The 23,909-nt window shown below is 40.1% G+C and overlaps 1 protein-coding gene across 1 annotated transcript in view; it reads left to right on the forward strand.

Annotated features, from left to right (window-relative positions):
- gli1 (GLI family zinc finger 1) overlaps window positions 1-23,909 on the forward strand; it is a 33,970-nt gene that overhangs the window by 5,593 nt on the left and 4,468 nt on the right. Inside the window, exons 3-8 of the mRNA XM_083528995.1 lie at window positions 20,403-20,506; window positions 22,108-22,307; window positions 22,621-22,722; window positions 22,961-23,159; window positions 23,349-23,508; window positions 23,600-23,707. Coding sequence (XP_083385121.1) covers window positions 20,436-20,506; window positions 22,108-22,307; window positions 22,621-22,722; window positions 22,961-23,159; window positions 23,349-23,508; window positions 23,600-23,707 — 840 coding nt within the window. The 5' untranslated portion in view covers window positions 20,403-20,435. The remainder of the gene's footprint in view (window positions 1-20,402; window positions 20,507-22,107; window positions 22,308-22,620; window positions 22,723-22,960; window positions 23,160-23,348; window positions 23,509-23,599; window positions 23,708-23,909) is intronic.

Here is a 23,909-nt window from a genome sequence, read left to right on the forward strand (position 1 = left end):
TGATGAAACAGGCTCCCATGAAGATTGTTCCAGGACAGGAAGGCCGAGAGCTACCTCTGCTGCAGAGGATACGTTTATTAGAATTAGCAGTCTCAGAAACTATGGATTTACACAAATGCATCCCAGAGTTAAAGTGTCAGACATATTTCAACATCCACTTTTCAGAAGAGTCTGTGTGAGTCAGGCCTTCATGGTCAAACAGAAACCATTACTTCGGAAGAACAACAAGCAGAAGAGACTTTCTTGGGCCAAGAAACACAAGAAATAGACAGTTAGATCAGTGGAAAACTGTCCTTTGGTCTGATGAGTCCAAATTTGATATTTTTGGTTCTAAACCCCTTTGTCTATTAGACATACAGAGGGTGAATGGATGTTTCCTGAATCTGTGGTTCATACTGCAGAGCATGGAGGAGGAGGTGTGATGGTGTGGCAGTGTCTATGACACTGTTGATGATTTAAACTTCAAAATTGAGAGCACATGTAACCAGCACCAAAATGCCATCCTATCTGGTTTGCACTTAGTGTAACCATAATTTGTTTTCCACCAGGACAGTGATTCCAAACACACCTCTAGCTTGTGTAAGATTTATTTGTTTAAGAAGGAGAATGATAAAGTGCTGCATCAGATGACCTGGCTTCCACAATCGCCTGATCTAAATGCAGTTGAGATTGTTTGGGATGAGTTGGACCAGACAGTGAAGAAAAAGCAGTCAACAAGTACTCAACATCTCTGGGAACTCCTCAAGACTGTTGGAAAGTCATTCCAGGTGACTCATGAGGCTGAGTGAAAGTGTGCAAAGCTGACATCAAAGCAAAAGGTGGCTCCTTTGAAGAATCGTAAATATAAAACACATGCTTGGTTGTTTCACGTGCTTTTGTATAGCAAATAATTCAATATTTGTTCATTCATAGTTATTCTTCAAATTCATTTTGAATGTTGAAAATAACAATAATAAAAATTATAAAAAATACACTGAAGGAGAAGGTTGGTCCAAACTTTTGTCTAATACTTAAAAAAACATACTTTTTTTTTAAATGAATGGTAAAATATGTTTAAATGTCTGTGAGGGACTGTCACAAATATGTTACACTGCTGTTGGTGGAATATTTATGGTATGCATATAGATGCATTAAGAAAGGTGATCAGATATCTGGACAAAGTGATTTAAGGAAATAAAAATAAAAAAGCCCATGAGCTGTTTGGAAGGCAAAAGAGTCAACTCTTATTCATGAACTAAGTCAAATGATTTGACTCACAGAAGAAAGTACAAATTTCTATCTGTAGTCAAAGCCCAAAGGCAGGAGAAAAAAAATCAAGAAGAAATACAGTTTAAAAAGAAAGATTACATAAAAAATGTAAGCTACATGTAAATCTTTTTATTTCTATATACTTGTAGATTTTTGATTCAGTCATGTGGTAGTTTTTTAACCTTGAACACAATATTTCTTTGCGTGACTGTCTCGCTGTGCACAGTTGCTAATAGCACTGAATGCAGCATAAATGCCGAGTTCTGGAGTGATATCTCTCTTTGCATACTTTCTTTACCTTGAATTAATACTTTTTTAATAAGTTTTAAATACTCTAATTTTCCAAGGACGGTTTTAATTTTGACACCCGTAATATATATATTGGCATTTTAGATATAAATGATAAACCCTATGGTCTTTTACAGTGGTAAACTCTTTTTCATCTTCATACATTTCTATTTAAAGACTTTTGCACTCCCATACATATGAAATCTTCTACATGGTTTCAGTGAGCAGTTGTTTTAATTGCTGGATAATCAGAGAAAGAAAAAACTTATCAAACCCAACTGAGGAAAAAAGAGCTATTAAAAGCTGGTTAAAAGATTAAGACTGCTAAGAAATATATTAATTCCTTGTCATATCTGTTTACATTTGTCATGTTATTACTTTTGAAATCTGTGGATTAAATAATGAAAAAGCTTTTGCCAGGAACAAATTACAACAATTTTCAGCATCCTGCTTTAACTGAAGACCAGTTCACTTTGAATTGTTTGAAGTTATCTTTTTGGTGTTCTGTTGACACAGAGTAGCATGTGTTACTTTAGGATCTTTTTGTTTTGTCAATCGATTATGCAGCCTGTTACAATTGTCTTTGGGTGTAACAAGGTAAGTAAGCATTAAATAGGCCTGAGGACTTAGTAGGTCTGTGTGTGTGTGTGTGTGTGTGTGTGTGTGTGTGTGTGTGTGTGTGTGTGTGTGTGTGTGTGTGTGTGTTGGTATGTGTTGTATAGACCCTGACCCAGACCCAGACCCAGAGACAAACATCAAACAAAAAGTAAAACATGCCAAAAATCTCTGATACACACACACACACACACACACACACACACACACACACACACACACACACACACACACACACACACACATACACACACTCTTCTCTATGGATCTCGGCAATACAGTGTGTGTGTGTGTGTGTGTGTGTGTGTGCAGTGATGACTCACTGATGTCCACCTCTTTGAGAAAAGAGGGGGAGTGGTGTTTATTATTCGCACCGGTTGCCATAGAGACTGCATATTCTTTTGCTGTCATCAGTATAATTATACACCTCTGATGTTTCTGTTCTCCTCATTTGGATTTTCAGCATTTGACAAATTAGATACAACAGAGCAACCACTCAATTACCTGATCTCTTTGAAACTGTGCATGGATTTCAAGTGTTTACCAGTTGGCTAGATTGAAGATGAACTAGAAGATTGTTCTGAACTATTGTAATGAACAAACAAAAATGAGGCGTGGGTGAAGCTTTGTGTCTTTACTCATTTAGTCAGAATGTAAGTGAATTAAAGATTTCAAACTACAGATGGATGTGGAATTAGAATAGTCGACTGACTTGTTGCATGCATGTGCAACACTTGGGGTAGCAGCACACACACACACAAATATTCACACGTCACGTTCAGTCACAAACTCAGCGAAATAATATTATTCATAACGTCTGAGAAAGGGTTATGTTTCATAACTTGGTGGTGAGAGGGGAAGGATATCGAACAAGACAAGAAAGAGGAGTTAGGGTTAAAAAATGAGAGAGAAAGAGAGAGAGAGAACTGTAGATTAAATCCACTGTGAGTCAGGCTCTCAGATTTATGCCCATGGGCTGCTGCTTCTTCTTGGGTGGGCCGGAGCAACAGTCTGAGCAAATCACAGAAAGCAAGTGGGACAGAAAACTCAGTAAAATACATTTCAGTTCATGCTTTCGTTCTTTCGTTCTTTCTTTCTTTCTTTCTTTCTTTCTTTCTTTCTTTCTTTCTTTCTTTCTTTCTTTTTTCTTTTCCAACTAAAGGTGATTAATTTTTAAATATTATTATTATCTTACACCTTGTCCAATCTGCGACACAAATTATTTACAGTTTGTGCATTTCCCCTGCGTTTGTTCTTCCACCTTGGCGTTTATAGTGCATACACAACACAAGGGTGTTGATTTCGAGGTGAACTCTATGCACAGGAATGCCTAGATAATGGCTTTACTCTGTCAGTATGTGTGGGATCATAATTTTCACCTTGGGAAACATGATGTTCACGCATTCTTACAGCCTCTGATATGCCAATTTCTTTCATGTTGTTTTATTGGTCCCTTGAGCCCAGTCCGGCTTGTTTTACCCAACCGGTTTGAAAATGTTGCAACAAGAAGTTATATATGATTCTATTTAGAAGTAGGGAGTAAGTGAAAAAAAAAAAAGGAAAAAAAGATGTTCTCTCTGGGAATGCTAGTGGTTCAGCAATGCTCGTTTTCCAGCCCGAGCTTCAGATCTGATAAGACTAACTCAACTATGAGTGCTTTCGTGCCAGCCCACTCTGTTTGTTTTATGTGAGAGGGGAGGGGGGTTGGGGGATCATAGCCCGCATCTTTCCTTCTCCTTGATTCCGTCTGTAAATAAGATGTGCAGAATCTGCTGTCCTAGTAATAGTGTGATTAAAGCAGCAACTGTGAGCTGATTTAAGTAAATAAATGGAGTATGGATCATGTCAGACACAGGTATAAACATAATAGCAAAAAATGTTTGTATATTTTGTAATTTTTATATATATACTTTAGTGGTTTAGTACCGTTAATGTTAGTGTCTTACCACCTGCAGCAATTGTTTTTAGAAAATACCATAAATCCCTTACATAAACATAATTTATGAATTTGTCTGAGAAGATTCAGTGTGTGCTTTGACTTAATATGAAAAAGTGGATCTGTATACACACGCAGAGCTTTTTTAAAATAATTAAAGCAAACAGAGATCATTTGAGTCCTAATATAGCACTCGTTTAGTCTCGTTCCCATGACGTTTCCTCTGCACTGTCTCCTTTTTAAGCCCCATGCCTGCTAATATGTGAGGGTTTCATGGTAATAGTCATGACTGTAAGCCATTAAAGCTTTTATTGACTGCCATGTGTGTGTGTGTGTGTGTGTGTGTGTGTGTGTGTGTGTGTGTGTGTGTGTGTGTGTGTGTGTGAGTGCCTCGTTCATTCTGTAATAATTGCATGTCATTAATTACACACAGTTCGTCCCTTGTGTCCGTCCAGCATTCAGTCATTTAGAGTTACAGCTTTTTCAAGTTCAGCTGCTGCAGAAAACCTCCATCAGAGACATGCACTTCCACTTAGTCTGATCCTATAGACCTTTAGGGTTCGTTCTCGAAGATCTTGGTAAAATTAGGAGCCCAAACTTTGAGAAATAGGCAACAGCTTGACTGGTTCAATGCAATTTCTTTCTCATTATTCAAAGATTTTAATGATTAAAAAACTCAGCCCCATTCCCAGTTGTTTTGGAACACACACACACACACACACACACACACACACACACACACACACACACACACACACACACACACACTTTTGATACCATCTTCTTCCGCCCTCATTGTTTAAGCCAAAGCAAACCGGTGTGGTGTTTGCCGCTGCCACAGATGTTTTCTCACTAGTCAGAGTGTGTGTGTGACCACGCCACTAAGCTACTGGTAAAATGGGAACGCTTCCTTTTTTAGTACAAGGGTGATAAATATCACCGGTCAATTGACATCCCGGTGTGGAGTAAGTAAGAGTTGAGATCCCCCTCTTGCATGTTTTTTGCTGGGAAGAATCAGCGCTAAATGCATGTCGGATCGAGTGCCAGGATAAAAATGATATGCTGATCTTATTTTTGCGTGGCATGAGAACACTACATCAGCACAAGATGGAGCAGTTTGCAAGGCGCTGACATTTCATAACTCTTAGGCAAGCAAAAAAGAAGCTCCAAATCACATCGATGTGGTCACACAATTATTTCAGTTTGATACAACTATTAAAGACTTTTACAGCCATGACTTTAAGGGTACAATGACAGAATATAGGGGCGTGTAATATACTAGGACATCAGGATTCCTAAACAGGCTATTGTGATGCATTTACCGTATTTCAATAACTAAGGCCTGTTTGTACTTGTTCATTTTTTTTGTTTTATAGATAGAAAAGCTGACATGTGCTAGGCCTACAGTCTGTAATGCCGTTGGTCACAGCCTGTAGTGGCTTTGTTATAGATGTGCATGACGATCAGTTAGGTCAGCAACATTACCATGCCCCTCCTATTGATGACAAATGCTAAATGGTTGGCATGCTGCCACAGCTGTTGTTGTTTCAGGTTCTGAGCTTTCTTCCTTGATGCAATTCCTTACACATCCCCCTTTTTCTCTCTGCCCATCCTTTAGTAGTCTTCCACCCTCTTCCTCAATTGGCCGATTTACCCCCATTCTAAAACTTTCTGTCAGCAAAGTTCACGGAAGCCAAGTCCACCTGCCATCAAGGGGTTGGAAGGGTAGGCGGGTGTAAAATGAAGAGTGAGAGTGTATGTGTGTGTGAGACTGCAAAGGTTCAGTGAAGGATTGTGGTTCATCCTCAGCAGCCTCACTGCACAAGAAGAAAAGGCAAGAAGAAAAATAGCAAAAGTGGGATCTGTACTAGTTTGTTTGATCTCGCACTCTGTGTGCGACTGGTTTTGTGTGGAGGATTGAAAGCCCATGCTGAGACTAGCCTGCTGCTAAAGGACTCAAAGGAACATCACTACAGGCAAGTCCCATGAATGTGAACTTCATCAATGTTTTATTCACCATGTGATAGATGTTTAATGACATTCAGAGATTAAAGCTCCAAGCTGCTGGCTCTGTGAGCTCTCTTATAATTTTCCTGGAAGTTAATTAGTGTTAAAAGTGTATTTAAAATATAAGTTAACATTTTCTGACCTGATCTGTACAATGTGACCCAAGTGTGTCAGATAGCACTGTATACTTTTACTTTTCTTTTCGGCTTCTCCCGTTAGGGGTCGCCACAGCGGATCCTCCGCACGTTTGATTTGGCACATGTTTTACGCTGGATGCCCTTCCTAACGCAACCCTCCCCAATTTATCCGGGCTTGGGACCGGCACTGAGTGGCTGGGGATGGTTCCCTGACCGGGAATCGAACCCGGGTCGCAGCGGTGAGAGCGCTGCATCTTAACCACTAGACCACCAGGGGACCTTCAGATAGCACTGTATACACTAAGTATAAATCCATTGTTCTGTTAAAAGTCTTTCCCAGGTGGATGGAGAGGCAGGACAGTGGCCCCACACCTGGTTAAATAATGGGGTTTGTGACTCATCCCACAGCTACACACTCGCACATATACACACAGAGGCAGCATTCATTTTCTCTCACCTTTACTCAGGTAGTGTAAACAAGCATGTGTGGGAGCTAGCTGTTTCTCTTAATTAAGAATCACTCATTAATGTTATACCAAATGTATAATACATTCTAGTCATCCTAATTATTTATTAGGTTTAGAATAACTTTCAGTGACAGTTTATGGTGATGAGTGTAACTTAACATTTTAGGCTATATTTTGAAAGCATTCATATATCTGCAATAATAGGTTGTTTTAAGTATACTAAATGCCACATTTACAGATGTTTACCTTTATTAAATGATGTGTGCATCTATAAATGTGCAACTGACCCTATATCTTGTGTCTTTAATCTCAGATAGTTAAGTTAACTCTAGTAAACTAGTTCACATTTAGGCATGTGATTGGGATGTTAGCACTTTTTGCAGTTTACAGTCTCGTGTTCTAAGCAGTTTATAGCATTCTGGTCGGAACTATTCAATTGTACCATAGCACTGAAGATCTTTCTTATAAATAACATTATGGCAGTGTGGCAATAATCATGTTGGCCGTATCGCGTATGTCTCTGTTGAATTAAAATGTTGTTGTTTTCAGTATTAAGATTAATGTTCATGGCCATGGAGCCCGATTAATTTGTCAATCTTACTTTTTTTAACAGAAGTATTATTGAAGTTTTGATTTTAAATTAATGTAAGCAAAATCGACTGAAATGTAATTAAGCCATAGTTGATATAATGTGAATTGAGGAGTAAAAGTACACACATTTTCTAGAGAAACAGGAAGTCATTTGGATAAGAAACTTTCTCCTGATTACTTTACCATTGCTTTGTGACGAGCAGGTGTGTGTTGTGTCATGCTTTCTCTGGCTCCCTGTTGAGACACCTGTATGTAATGACACTGCACAATGGACTGCTAGAGAGAGAGAGATTTATGCAGTGACTAGTAGCTTGAGTGTGGGAAAGTGCTTGGTCATTCTATATTTGAGTTATAAGGGAGAGTACAGGTCAAAGGGCAAAATCTTTTGGTCCACCATTGCTCTTAAAGCAGGATGCTCACATCCCATTACACTGCTGTTCACACCCATAGACACAGACACACTCGTGGCTCTGATCAGGGAAACTCCACAGCGAGGTGAAAAAATGTTCTGTTCTGAAAGCCTGGGATACACACCTCAGTACACAACATAGCAACTGTCTGTGTGTTTTCACCTTGGTCAGCAGCAGAAGATTTTCCTCAGGTCTTAAGGGATTATGTTACAAGTTATAACCATTTTCCTGCAATGGTAAAAATTGTGGTGAGATGTTAGTATTTACTCATATTTGAGGCTAATATTCCTTAGGTGGACCATTTTGGGTGAGAGCTGGGGTACAGATGTGTGTGGCTCACTGCTATGTGAACAGAACACACACACATACACACACGTGTGTATATACTCAGGGTGGAGCCTGGACAGCGTTTTTTCCCCTAAGCCTCAAGCGGCTCATCCCAAACCCAGGAGAAGCCTTGAGGCATAGTTCCAGAGACTGGACTAAATACACACACACACACACACACACACACACACACACACAACCCAAATCCTCTCCAGGGCTGTTAGACACACTGGTCAAGGAGGCAGTTGTTTTAACCCCAGAGCTGAAGTAGACAGAAGGAGGGGGAACTGGATGGATAAATCACAGCCTCATCTCTCATAAATAGAGCAGGAATGGGAGAGAGAAAGAATTGCGAAAGAGAGAGAGAGAGAAAGTGAGAGAGAGAGAGAGAGAGAGAGTAAAGGCGGTTAACAGTCTGAAGTGTGATGGCTGGTTAGAAAGTGGGGCTTTCTGTGCGGAATGAGCGGATGCTGAAGAGCTCACAATAGCACTGCTGCCCCTCTGGCTTTGTGTGCACAAGAGCCTTTACATAACCCACATAACCAATTACATTGTCTAGCAACCAGCCAGCCAGCTCTAGGGCCTACGTGTGTGTGTGTGTGTGTGTGTGTGTGTGTGTGTGTGTGTGTGTGTGTGTGTGTGTGTGTGTGTGTGTGTGTGTGTGTGTGTGTGTGTCTACGCTAAGGCAGGCTTAGACAGGCCCCCAGTATGCCTGTTAAAATGCTAATGTACCCTCTGGCTTTAGGATTTTATTCATTTAGGAGTTTTCTGATCTTATGAGGGATCCTCTTTTCCCCCATATCTCTCTCCTGTTCATGTCAGACACATTTGGCCCCCATCAAAATGTTTCCTGTTTTAATGCAATCCTGCAATAAGCTTCAGCCACAGCCACAAAAAGCAGTGAACCCTTTGTTAACCTGTTGCCTATTCTCTCATACTAAACCATATTACTTACTAATGAAATCATAAACAGCAAAGTCCCAACCAGAATAAACTTCGAGAGTCAGATGTATATACATGATTAGGCACAGTGCAAAAAAACAAAAACAACAAAAAAAAAACACTTGATGCAGCTGGTCAGTGTACTAAAGCTGTTACTCATAAACGCCAACTGTGCCTTGGACCACCGACTTACGCTCTGTGTGAGACGCAAGCTGTGGCTTGATGCGGCCAGTGTGATGTGGTAGAAATTGTCAAGCACAGAGCTGTCAAGAAACTCCAGACAAGTTTTTTAGGAAATGCAAATGATTTCTTATTCTATTATGTATCAGGACAAATAAACAGTGGGCAGCGAATTAACCCCATTAATTACTTGGTTAATAATTGGCTTTTTTAATGAAAAGGCTGTTTGTGTACAGAACAAGGCACTTCATATAAAAGGGTGCAGTTGTATGGATTTCTTTTTTTTTGTTTTTGGTAAACTCTAGCTTATAAAACATTTTGGAAATCTGGCCATATCTCAGATTTTATTTGTGTGTGTGTGTGTGTGTGTGTGTGTGTGTGTGTGTGTGTGTGTGTGTGTGTGTGTGTGTGTGTGTGTGTGTGTGTGTGTGGTAGATGTAAGGAAATTGCTATATATGGGCTTTATGCTTTTCTGCTCTACATGACAAAAAAAAATTGATGAGGCAGCTGTTCACTGTTCACAAGTTACTAGCTGAATTATATATTTGGAAAAACAAATCTTAATAACAAATAACTAATGGTTAATTGTTCCCTTTTTGGTTAGAGAGACGCTGGCAAAGTAAATAGGTGTCTTGTGTGCAGATCAGAAAGCTGTCAAAGCACCTTCAGCACTTCTATGATGTTCACTAGAGGTAATGTCTTGTGATCGCTGGTTTCGTCTGTTAAAGAGGAAGCATGTGTTACACTTTATACTTTGGTGTGATTGGACAGAAGTTGATTTGGAGACATCAGTTAAAACTTAAATTCCATACTAACTGAGCATGTAATAATGTTCATTTAACCTTTACCCAAATCTCAGTCCCTTGACAGAAGCTAGGACCAGTCATTATCGCACTCCCACTGTATCACCTTCTCATGTTAATGACCCATTTAGCAGTAGCCAGTCATACACACACACACCAACACTTCTCCCAGGGTGAAAAGGAAGCATTTATGGCACTAGTCTCCATTGTCCTCTAATACACAAAGAGAAGGTGCTGCAGCCTGGCCATTGTCATGGGTTTGTGACTAGTCACGGAGCGAAAGAGAGACAGAAGGATAGATAGGGGAGGAGGGGACAGCTTGCTGGAAAGGGCTTTTGAGATGATGCATGAAAGGGGAGAATTGGTATTAGGGATCAAACCCAGGAAGGGGGTCTGTTGCAGCCTGAGATCAAATCCCCCACTGAGCCCCATGATCTGCCCGCGTTAAGGTGAATGCAACCTGACGGCAGGCCTGCGGCTGCGGCCAAAGTACTACTAATGAGCAGCTGTTCCGAGCCGGCCCCCTGCTACACTTAAGAATTCCACCACACACACCTACTAAAGTACCATCAAATGACCTTTCAATGCCTAATGTACACACGGTGCTACTGTCGAAAAGTGATTCCCATGCAGTCCTTTGGTCTGCATTTCCTCTAACATCTCATGCAAACCCTTAAATATATCCTTGTTTAGCATTCTGTTGATCTTTCTGATTGCATTTCATTTGTTCTTAATACATCAGAGGGAAAGTAAATTTAAGTTTCTCAAATTTTTCTCATTTACGTTTCACTGAAGTCTGTAAAAAACATTAATTTAAAAAAATTTAATAAAATAGTTGTCAATAATGCTAAATACTGACATTACATTAATGCGCAATTTTTTAGTTTTTCCGGGTCGAAAAGCAAATAGCAACACTAATAAAAAAACAAACCTGTTTAAAAGAAATACTGTTTTAACTAAGTGGCCAATTAACTTGATTGAGGGTCTTTATGCCGTTATTAGCACATTCTTCAAGCCGGATCTGCGCTCGATTGTGCGAGTCCGTAAGAGTTTCGGAGATCACGAGTGTGTACGCGTACATATTTGCACAGCGTTATCCAGCTTGCGCGAGGCCAACAGAAGCGAAACAACTGTCAACAGTGGAAGTCTATAAAAACGGATCGTTCACAAAGCGAGAACAAACAGCAGCGGTTTACTCAGGATTTCCTAACAAACACTCGAGGAGAGGGGACACATGGCAGAGGACACGAGACGGAATGAAGAGGACTGAAGAGCACTTGCTCGTCCGTTTGGCATAGTTTATATAACACAACTTCCACAGGTCGAACTGTCATACATCATACTGGTACACTTTAGTGCTAAAGACAACATTTTTTGTGTAATCGCTAATCACATGCAACAGGTAGTTATCATGCAATACCAGTGTATACGGAGAATGATTGTGATTGAACAAGAAAAAGCATCAATGCAGGAGTAATAGTTTATTGGTTGAAAGGGAAGTAGCTTAGAAGTGTGAGGAGTTTATTTTTTATCACGAATAGGTTCAAAATCTTCATTAATAACCCTTTAGTATATTATTTGGTATATTAAATAGTTAACTATTAAATTATAAACCATTAGCTGTGAAGTCGAGCTGAAATATCAGCTTCTCACGCTTTTTTAGAACCCCGTACTTAATACCAAGAAAAGGCCTTTGTAGTCCATCCACACAAAGACAGGGCTCTAAAGCTCCTGGGCAAACATACTGCCTTTGGGGAGAAGAGGTCCTTTCCACTGTCTACAGCATCAAAACCACAGAACTCAGTGTTATTGACTGAACATGTAGACACAACACAGTAACTGACAGTCAACTCAGCGTGTATTAAAGGTCATTGGAAATAACGTGCGCGTATTTTTGTTTGGTTAAGGATTGGATTAGAGTGCAGACCGTAGTGTTTTCACTTTTTAGACATGTAAAACTAAAGTTAAACAAAGGACAGTGTGGTACAACATTTTACAGTGTAGTTACTAATCTGAATCCTAAACAGACCTCATCAAGTGTGTATGATTCTTCATAGATATACATAGAGATGCGTTTTGTGTAAATTTACCCGTGAAAGTAAATGTACCTGTGAAAGGGGGAGGAGTTTAACTTTCGTTGTCTAGAAAAAAAAGTCCATAGCTAAATTTATGTCAAATGAATATAATGATTTTTACTAAAATCTATTATTACAGGGCTCATACTTATCCCCAAAAATGAATCCCTTTGCAATGATATTCAAGTGTACACAGCTGTAATGTACAAACGTGATCTGGTTTTATAGTGTTCACAATTGCAGTTATTTTCTGCGGCAGAATCTAAAACAGTGTACTGTTATATACGGTTTAATGTGTAGCGTCATTTTTATGGTCATATGGTCATTTTTCAACATGACAATTTTCTGACTTGTGACTAGGCATGATGATTGTGTGAGGACCTAACGGACCTTTGACCACTTAGTCTTCTGCATTATTTCTAGGGCCCCACATTTTCAACCCAGTTCAGTACACTTGCTATTTAATACGAAGGATTCAGAACACATACTTAGTTACAGTATGACTCACTTGGGCATGGAAATAAAAAAGAGAAAGTGGGTTTATTTTTTTGCTGTACAATGCTGTACTCCACTGTCCAGTGGGGTAAAAAAGACAATTAGGTTATAAAAGGATGATGAGTGGAAAGCACTGAGCAATTGTAGGAGGAGTGGGTGATTAAAATTCATCCCACAGATAGAACAAAAAGAAGAATGAAAAGCGTGAGAATGTGAAAGACGGAGAACGTGAGTGATAAGATCGTTCGACTTCCCCTAACTCAGCCTTTGAATCACAGCACAATCACTCTAAGACAACGGAGTAGAAGAGGGGAAGAGTGAGAGAGAGAGAGAGAGAGAGAGAGAGAGAGAGAGAGAGAGAGAGAGAGAGAGAGAGAGAGAGAGAGAGAGAGAGAGAGAGAGAGAGAGAGAGAGAGAGAGAGAGAGAGAGAGAGAGAGACATTTATTATTCTGGAGGCTTTCTCTTCAGAGTAGCCTGGGCAGACTGAACAGGAGGTCAACAATTGACTCAATTACAAGACAAACTTCCCAAGAGCCCTAGACCCTGGCTCTCAGCAGACCTGCTCTCTCAAGCACAAGAGCATTTCCCCTTTATTTCTCTCTGTCCTCTCCCTTTCTTTTCATACCCCTCATCATAAACGTTTGAATGTTTGCTCCACCCCAGGTAGGAGAGAGAGAGCGTAGCCTCTTTTATCCACTCAAGGATTCTCCCCCCCTTTAATGTCTGACAAGTGGTGGCAATAAGAAGGAGAATGGGCAAATGATGGCGAGATGGACAGAGTTCAGGTTAGAGGGGGAGAAGGCATCTCTTTGTGTCGTTCTCATTCGATCCTGAAGTGAAAGGAGAAGTAGATGCGGACCTAAACAGAAGGGTCTAGTTCAAAATGGTAAATCAGCTCCACTTGTATTACCAAAAAGCTCAAGACACAATGCTGGTACACCTCATGAAATTAGTAACAGTGGATGTAGCATTCCTGATATAAATATATCATTTACTGGAAGGCGTTGATTTTTTCACATTATAGAGATTTCTTTCTTTAAAAAAAAACGCAACCATTGCTACAGGCTACTTGTTGATTTCAGTGAAGACATGAGCATTTTAATTTGTCTGAACTAAATAGAACAAAATACAAAAAAAAATCTTCACACATCAAAATCATACTTTTTACTATTACAGATTAACAGTATCACAATAAATTAATTTTTTGTTTTTAATTTCATACATTTTAATGAAATACAATTATTTTGAGTTAGTATGAAAGTACTATATGACTCAGGGATTTAAAATAGGTTATAATACAACTGTAATAATGTTACAATATTAGGCACTGCACTGGAGTGTGTTTAATATTCACCCTTTGATATGCTGATATGAGCAGATTCACATCAACATATATGATAATATGAACAGATTATTGATCACTCACAGAAGACAAAATCAGACAAAATGGCCACTATGTAAAGAGTGAGAGTGGAAGTGAATATTGTGTGTCTGTTGTTGTATGCATTCAATTTGTTAGGAATTTAGATCCAGTACATAAATCTGTCTGATGGTGTCTGTCACAATTTTTCTATATGGTTATATAGAAATGTATTGAAAATGCTTAAAAAACTAATTAAGGTATCATAACAGGACTTTGCCTTTATATGGCCTGGCATCCTTGTGTTGTTGTTTGCGTTGTATTCTAAGCTTCTTATCTCCGATTTATTAGCTTAACCATGAATACTAAGGTGATGCGCATCTGTGGATATGTTGTTTAAAATGCCAAGACGTGTGCTTTTGGCATAAGACTCATTATTTTGGGTTCTCTCTTAACCCACCTAGAAATGTTTTTTAAAAATAGGTTGGGCCCCAGTAAGACAACAAAATAAGAGTGCTTCCTCTTCTATTATTTGTATGTGCTGAGATTAGCTCATTAGAAAAACTGTTGTATAACTATTATTCTCGCTTATATGTTGCCAAAAAATAACATAATCCGTTACCTCGGTTTTAGACAATTGGCAGTTCCTAAGTGAGCCAAGAATCTATTTCATCCAGTCCATTTGTCTCATTTGTTTTTGAAATTATTCTTTATTATCATTACTAACACCCTTCCCACCCAACCGACCCTTTAAAATCTCACTCCAGTACCGTGAAAGTGTGCCCGTGTTAAATGAGGATAGTGAGAGAAACTGTCCAGAACTAGTGCGCACATCTGCGTATGTGAGTATAGGATCTGGCATTATTCCGAACGTTTTTTTTGTTACTTTATAGTCTAAGCTATATATTTTTATACTGTCGAGTATCGAGAGCAATTTTAAACTGTTTGGTTTTCTGAGTGCATTTCTGAATGTGTGTGCGTGTGCGTATGTAATACGATCGGTGAGAACTGGTTAGCGTGGTGTGTGTGAGTGAGCGTTGTTGGCCGAGCATCGCAGCCGTCGAGGCCACACACGAGTACTGCAGCTTTCTTCACTTCTTACAGCTACAGCGAAGTCTTCGAGGTGCAGAGTTGACGGTTAGGTCTTGCAGATATGAGGCTCAATACGCGTGCCGTTGCTGATCCCTGAGTCTTGTGGGAAAAGTTAGTGAAGAAAACTATAGAAAGTGAGAAAGAGCTGATTTTAAGGTTAGACCTGCTAAGCCGTGCTGAGGCTGCATTTTAGCTTGCAATCAAGCACCTAGAAAATCCCTGAGAAAAGCTGGAGGAATGGACATGACAAAGACAAACAATAAAGAAGGAAGATGCTCATACAGTGTGCCAGGAACAGAGCCAAAGTGTTGACTCATAGCTTACAGTCCTTGTCAGCTCCTAACACACACCCGCACATGCATAAGCACACAAACGCGTAAGCACACCGGTTAACAAGTCGAGTGTGAGTCGAAACAGGCTATATAAAAGTTTACTTTCCCAAATTAAAGATTGGAAATGTTCAGTAGGGAGTTAAGGCGATCTCGAACCCTGTTAAGGCATCATAGTGTCAGTGATGTTTAGAATAACGGCAGTCAAACCGCCTGTTGAGATAAAGTACTGTTGTTATGGTACAATTCCAGATTTATCCAAAATAAGGTATTTCAAATGTCGGTGATTGCCCCCTTTTTTGATCAATTCTGTAGATCACGCCCAAACAGACATGACCTACAGTACGTCAGACTGCCATGTCAGACTAGAACATGATCCCAGACGGGCGTCAGTGTTAGTGTGTGTGGTCTGTGTGCATGAGGACACTCAGCATGCAGCCTTGCTATGAAACCCATTTGAAAATGTAAATCTTGGGTTTTTTGGTGTTACCTCCTCAAAAAAGAAAAAAAACCAGGCATGTTTCTACAGTCCTGTTTCTCCTTCTTATCCTGTGCCTGCTTCTTCTCTCAACCGTTCATTCAGTCTGTCACCGTCCCCCTTGGTTTTTTTTTTTGTGGTATTTACAGTAAAAGTAAGGGTTCTCAAAATATTCAGCACACAAGCACAAGTTCTTGGGCCACCCATAATTATTAAGATTTTTTTTTTTTTTTTACACCATAATCGTAGCCAACGTCAGGGGTTAGTAGAGGGTTATACACTACTATTCTTGACTCTTTGTGTTTGTGTGCGTGTGGGTGGGTGCGTGCATGCGTGTGTCAGGGCTCGGCCGCTGCAGCTGGGTCCCAGCTGTGCATCCCAGCCTTTTGGTGGAGCTGTTTTCCACTCCTCCTCCTCCTCTTCCTCCTCCTTCTCCTCCTCATCTGTTCCGTCCCTCCCGACTTCCTCCGTCTCCTACAGGGAGTTCAAAGGGATACATGTGGGCACATTTGGGCACATTAATAACCCTGTACTATAGGATGTAAGACTTTCTGGACAAAGAACAGAGACTAAAGAAGGAAAAAAAAAACATCTGAGCCACATGACTGCCACAGACTGTACAATCATTTTCAGTTTAGACAATTATTATTCCCAACATGCATTGGTAGAGTACACACTAACACTGCATCATCTTTTGTATTAGTTTTCGTATTTGAATATTGTGATTATTTGATTACATGCTTTCAAATGGAGGTGGCAACCTAGCGATTAAAGCAGTGAACTTTGGATCCGAAGGGTGTGAGTTCAAATCCCAGCCACACCAAGCTGCCCTTCCTGGGCCCTTTAACAAGGCCCTTAACCCCATAGCTGCTCAGTTGTATAAATGAGATAAAAAATGTAAATTGCTCTGTATAAGAGTGTCTAAATATAAGGGTAAATGTAAAAAAATATATATAATAACCTAAAAAAAAGTTCAGAACTTTAAGAAGTTAGGATATCGATCATGAGTTAAGGGAGGATGTGGGAAATGATAACATAAAAGCAGACAGCATCTAAACTCAGAAGTTATAAGGATTAAAGGAGACCAAGAAAGAGAACTTGAGGTATGAGGTGAAGGGCGGGAGGAAGGGCGACAGGAAACCACAGGTATGCACTGCCTGGAGACGGAAAGTAAAAGAGAGGCAGAAAAGCGGGATAGATGGAGGTAAGAGCACGTCTAAACTAGAGGAACATGGATTTTTGGATGGATTGCTGCTTCTTCTTCAGCAGATTCTTAGAGACCTTTCTCTCTTTCTATCTCACGACTACAGTTCTTTTCCAGTAGTCACTCTGTCATCAGCTCCTCTGAGCATATTCACTCAAAAGATGACTCTGCATTGAGAAAAACTGATGCACATGAACTGTCATCTTTTCTGTACAGATAAACAAATGTTTGCTTTTACCAATTACCTTCAGCAGAAACTGGACGAGGCGAAACAAACACAGTACAACAGTTTTCCTGTGAGGAGAAGTTCACCTTGAGGTACTCGGTGGTGAAGAATTTGAGTGAATGTTTGGGGGTGGGGTGTCTGGGTTGAGGGGAGCAGGAGACGATGAGTATGTGTTATACAAACAAAGGCAGCCCGATAAAACAAAATTCACCATTGAAAAAAAAAAAAAGTCAAATGAAAGAATTGCGGAAAGTGGAGAGAACGAAACGACAGGACGCGCTTAATTTTTTTTTTCTTTGTATTTCACGAAAGAACACAAGTCTGGTCCACACTCCCCCCCAAACCCCTCCCTTTCTCCCTCACTCTCTCAGGAACAGCAAGCTACATTAGAGCTGCCATTATCCCCTCTAGCTCATAACAGCCAGAACACCCACCTCGACTCTGCTCCATGAGCAAAAGGGAGAGGGAGGGAGGGAGCGATGGGGGTTGGGATGAGAGAGTGCAAGATGAGCAGCTAAAAAGGGAGGAGGAAAAAGAGGAGGGGGTTCAGACGAGTGTCTACAGCCCAAATGTCTTGTTTTAGTTCCTTCCAAAGTTCCTTCGTTCGTGGTGACGTGCACTTTTCTGCTGGGGGACAGTACCAAACTGTTTATGTTGTAGTCGCGGAGTGAGTAGCGAGTGGGAACAAACAGAGCGATTTGAGGATTACCGGATAGTGCAAAGGGTGGAGTGAAAGAGGGGGATGATAGAGAGCTTGATGTGCCTGAAAATTCATTCTGTTATATGTATAATGGAAACAGAGATAGAGCAGGAGTAGTGGTAATAGAGAGATTAAAATGATGGATATTGCCGCATGTGTGGGGTCAGATACATGTCTGTGAGGCAAGAAGTTAAACAGAGTGTACACAGTGAGGCTGTACAGAACATCGTGTTTTAGACTGGTGTCCTGCTCCGTACACTGCTGCTGGTCACCAACGTCAATTCAACCAGAGTGATAGAAAATAGTACAAGATGACAACTTATCCTTGAGCAGATTGATGCATTTGTAAGTGCTGAAGAGTGCGTAAGAGACTAACTGTGTACTTCGGGTTAAAGGATGCTCATACACAGACTTACAGGGAAAGTGTTTCATTTATTTCCTCCCTATTCACCATTGTGCATTGTGGAAAATAAGATTAAAAGGAAGAGAAGAAGAGATACCCTTTCACCCCGATCTCTCTTCCGGCATTTGGTGTTCATCATCCTTTCGGTCCACTTTGACATAATCTTTGTTTTGGATAGTTGGTGCCTTCATTTTTGTTTTATTGCATTCATCCTTGTGTGTGGGTTAGTTTTTACACTTTGCGCTTAAAAAGAAATAGAAGCAACACAACCTTGGCTCAATCTGCATTAACTAATTTGTGTAATGCACAGTATGTTAGTATTGAAGAGTTAATTTGTTCTGTGTTTGGAAAATAACAGGTTTATACAACTTGGCATACAGATTACATTCCATTAAAATGTATCACTAAACAGCATGTACTAATTCCAACCATACTATTAGTTTAACTGGAATTCAAGCTAACAGTAACTGTCAAACAAATGTTCCCCACATCTACATTACACTACCGCCACCAGCCTGGACACAAGGCATGTTGAATCCATGGATTCATGCTGTTGGTGAATTCATTCTGTCTGCCTCAGCAGAAACTGAAATCAATCAGACCGAAATGTTTTTTTCTTTCTATTTAATTATGCCCTGTGCTCATTGATGTCAGTATTTAAATTCATTCAAATGTGGAACCTAGGACTTCTGCTGTTGTAGCACCTCTGCCTCAAAGTTTGACAGGTTGTGCATTCTGAGACGTCACTTTCAGCATATCTACATTGTAAAGAGTGATTATCTATGTTAATGCCTTAATGTCAGCTCAAAAGATCCTAGCCAATTTCATCAGCAAGGTCACTCTACCTTTACTCTACCCACTTTTCTGAGTAAAAATGAAATGAAAATCAATGGAGAGCCACTATTTTAGAAATACCTAAGCCAACTTGACTGGCAACAAGGATCATGTAACAGTCAAAATTACTAATATCACATTTTCCCCATCCTGATAGTAAACATTACTCAAAGCATAACTGCATCAATACAGGTACCCCAATAAAGTGTTTGGAGGTGTATGTCCTAGTCAAGAAGTGGTTAAAAGAAAGTTACAAATTAGTTTCTATTTATAGGAAGTGTATGTAGTACATACAGTCTTTTTGGTGTTAAAATCATTACTTTATTGTACATACTCTCCTGATCCACAGACCAATATTTGAGATACTTATTAATATTTGTAACTTAAATATATATTTTTCCATTTTACAGCAGGATATTGTTGCACCTGCAATATTTCCCACTCTCTCACACACACACACACACACACACACACACACACACACACACACACACACACACACACATACACACACACACACACACACACACACACACACACACACACACACACACACACATCACTAAATCTCTAGTAGTTACAGGCAGACTCATTATTATACTCCATCAATTGAGAGAGACGACTGGAACAAACTTTGGAAAATCCTGTGCATACAGTAGATACGTTCAAATACTTTAGCTATGTAATTAATCAATTTCTCTCGATCACAAACCCGCACGATGCATGTTGGCACATGCCTGCCAAGCAGCATGCCTTTAGTCACTAATGCATTAACACTTGTCCTGCTACACTCCAGTAATGCAGAGTCCTTCTTTTTGGCTTATACACTAATACCCCCAAAATGGTTCCAACAGGTGTCCATGTGTGTGTCTGTGTGTGTGTGTGTGTGTGTGTGTGTGTGTGTGTGTGTGTGTGTGTGTATGTATATGTGTAGGATTGGGCACAGCTATAGCAGCGGTGGCTTGACAAGAGATTTCTATTTCATGTATCCACCTCATTAGCACATTATCAGATATACACCTCAAAACATCTACACACACACATTCACACAAACCTGTTAGTCCGTGTAATCGAAGTGAGCGCTCAATCGATTTTTCTAATGAATTTATTGACCAATTAAAACTGATGGTGCTGATGGTATATCTAGAAATTTTTGGGAAATTAATTAAACCGGCATTGCTATATTGATCAACTCTGTGTTCATTTCATTTTTCTTCACATTTATGCTGACGTCACATGTTTGTGTCCTCTCAGGGTCCTACAGGACTAGCGGGAGTGCTGGCCCCAATGCCAGTGGTCATGCAGCCTCACCACAGGCTGTATCACTACAACAACAACAACAGTCAACCAAGCAAAGGGTAAGACAAGCATTTAGAAAAGATGCCCACATTCCACCTAAGTGCTGTGTTTATCCAAACAGGCAGGATTAGGGCATCCCTACTAAAACACCAGTGCAAGTGGTATACCTAACTCAAACATCCTGGGGCGGGAGGGGGGACCTGGAGTTACAGTAGCAGCCAAACTTTCTGTCTGTTCCTAACGTTGTGCCCTGATGTTGTTGTTAAGAAGGCTTACTAGCTCCTCCTCTCCTCCCCATCTCCACCCTCCCTCCTCCTGCAGAATGCCACCCAGGTTGAGCCACCATTGGGCTCTGGCTCTTTCTCTGGGGTAACCTGAGTGGTGTTTGGTCAGTCATGCGGAGAGTAGCAGCTCCCTGACCAGTCAGTAATAAGCAGCTGTCAGAGACAGAGGGGGAAATTGAGAGAGAGAGAGAAGAGAGAGAGAGAGAGAGAGAGAGAGAGAGAGAGAGAGAGAGAGAGAGAGAGAGAGAGAGAGAGAGAGAGAGAGAAAGAATGTTCACCAGGGAGAACAGGGCTACCGATGAAGAAAGAGGGGAAGAAAGAAATTGCATGAAAGGAAGGGAGCTTCAGAAAAAAATACCACAAAAAATAGGGTACATAAAGGGAGGCAGAATTGGGGGAAGGGGGAATTGGTGGATTAGTGCAAGGAGATTAGGAGTTGTGGAATACACATGACGTTTCTGAAAGAATTACAGCGACTGGGTGTTCAAGTGAACGTGGTGTAAAGTGTAAAAGAATGGAGTGTGTGTGTGTGTGTGTGTGTGTGTGTGTGTGTGTGTGTGTGTGTGTGTGTGTGTGTGTTGGGTATGGGTATGTATTGGGTATGTATTTATCTCTTCATGGAAACTTTATGTCTGCAAGAGTAATAGTAATATGTTGCATTTATGGCCTCGGGAGGATGTTTAGATGGTCCCTTTAAAGAAAAGCCATTTTGTTTGCAAGCTACAGCTTTAAATGTTTTGATTTTAGTGAATCACACACATCAATGGAAATACCTCACAAAATTGCAATACATGGCGAGGGGTGTATTTGTGTACAAGACAGAGGCAACGTATTGGAGGAACGTGGGAATTCCCCTGCTGTCACTTTTGCTCTCCAAATACAGTCACTAGATGCCACCCAGTGGTCAGGAACGTATATCACAACATAGGATACATTGCAAGCTAATCATTTCAGATTGTTTACTATACATATTGTTGCTGATATTTTCCAAATCTGGTCTCAGCCATATTCAGAATTAGGTTCAGAATTATTCCTTGTATGTTTTACCATGAGAATGATGTGAAGACAGGAATCAGACACATTGTGTCAGGTCTTATATACAAGTAGAATCAAAAAATCTTGAGAACACAAGTAAAAGTATTATTTTGCATTTAGTAATTTTAATAACAACTCTTTTAATTACAAGTTATATTATTGAAATCAGCTTGAGGGAAAATATACTATATTGTATGCTTTATAAAAAGGGCAATGGCATTCAGTGCCCATTATGTTAATACAGTTGCTGCTCTTACATTTAGTACTTGCTGAAATTGATTAAAGTTATATTGCAAAACTTTTGTGTGAACTGTAAACGATTATGTCCTGTATGTTTGTAGTCTGGCGCCATCACTAAAATCACCCTACAGTGAGGTGTCTCCTGTGTGTGGGGCTCCCCCTTGTGGTCAACTTCCACAAAGCAGAACAATGTTCAACCCATCATTCAACCCTGGAACCTGCATGGATCCTTACATGCGGCCTCCACAGGGACCCCTGCCCCATGGGATGATGGGACACCGTGGCATGCCTCCACCTGAGGGTATGTGCTCTTAGCAAAAACCTGAAATTTATTGTTTGCAAGACATATATATATATATATATATATATATATATATATATATATATATATATATATATATATATATATATATATATATATATATTTACGTTTATATAGGTAGAAATGTAAAAAATGCTGCAGAGAAACACATCTGTTACACTATATCGCATATTAGAAAAACAGGTTTAAACCGTTTTCAACAGAAACATTCTTAGACCCAATGTTTCTTCTTCAAACTCATTTTTAGTCGGGAGCAGTATTTGATGTTAATTTGTATTCTGTGTGTTTTTAGGAGGTAATGGTACCCCCTACTGTAACCAGGGCAACACAATGTCAGCACATCATGGCTTTCCTCACAATCAGTCAGGCCCAGAACACTTGGGTTCAGGAGATGGTGAGACAGCACTTAAATGGTTTCTTAAGTTATAGTGAATAACATGGAATCTGTTAAGTGAATCTGTAAACATCTGAATACCACATTCATGTTTTTAAATTTTATAAGTATATACTTACATTTTTTATAGGCTAAGAAGGTGAGTTATTAATGACAGTTTACCTTTTTTTTGCAACTGCAAAATACCTGGGGAGAGGGAAAAGTATTACAATAAACAATCCTTTTGCTCGTTCAACAGGTTCTCGTTTCTCGACCCCTCGTTCCATACTGAAGTTGAGCAAGAAGCGAGCATTGTCCATCTCTCCCCTGTCTGATACAAGCGTAGACATACAAACAGTGATTCGTACGTCTCCTAACTCTTTGGTTGCATTTGTTAACTCTCGCTGTGGGCAAAATGCTGCGAGCTCATATGGACACCTATCTGTGGGAGCTTTAAGGTAAGTAGCAGGTTATATCATTTCGGCATTAAAGATGTTCAGTAAATAGGCCATGCCTCCATTCAGTATTTGACACCGTCACTGGTCCACAAAACCTTGTACAAATATTGAAACCGCTTCAGGGTAGTTGCAGTTGTATGAGAGAATATCTGCACATTTCTGAGTAACTAATTCTATTTTAATATGTAGTCCATCAATGGGTTACTCAAGCTCAACAAACTACCAGTCCAGGCCTCAAGGGAACATGTATGGAACTCCACTTGGCCACACACCTGCTCCCTGCCATGGACCCCCAACTCGCCTGCCTCCTCACAACCCCCGTCTGCACGCACCTCCAAAACATGGACATGTAAATAAGATCTTGTGATTTCTTGCTAATTTTACAACATCCTAAATTGACTTGGGTGTTGACCCACAATATGGTGTGCTTGTGTGTTTAGCTGAAGAGCGAACCCATCATAGGGAGTGTGATGGATGGAATAAATGTGAAGAGTTTAGAGGAGCATTCAGAAGGAGATGTTGCCAGTCCATCTTCCACTGGAACTCAGGTATTGCACCCTTAACTATTAGCTATGAATCCACAGATAATATTTGTTTAGTAAATATTTATGCTGTTGGACTGTTTAGAAGGTCTTGGACCAGTTGAATTGTTCTGCACTTCTATGTTCTTACTTGGCCAAAGGAACCACACCAAAGAAGAAGAACACGCCAGGGTTTGATTCAAACAGAGTAAATGCTCCATGTGTGAAA

This window comes from Silurus aristotelis (assembly GCF_946808225.1).
Source record: "Silurus aristotelis genome assembly, chromosome: 2".
Taxonomy (NCBI): Eukaryota; Metazoa; Chordata; class Actinopteri; order Siluriformes; family Siluridae; genus Silurus; species Silurus aristotelis.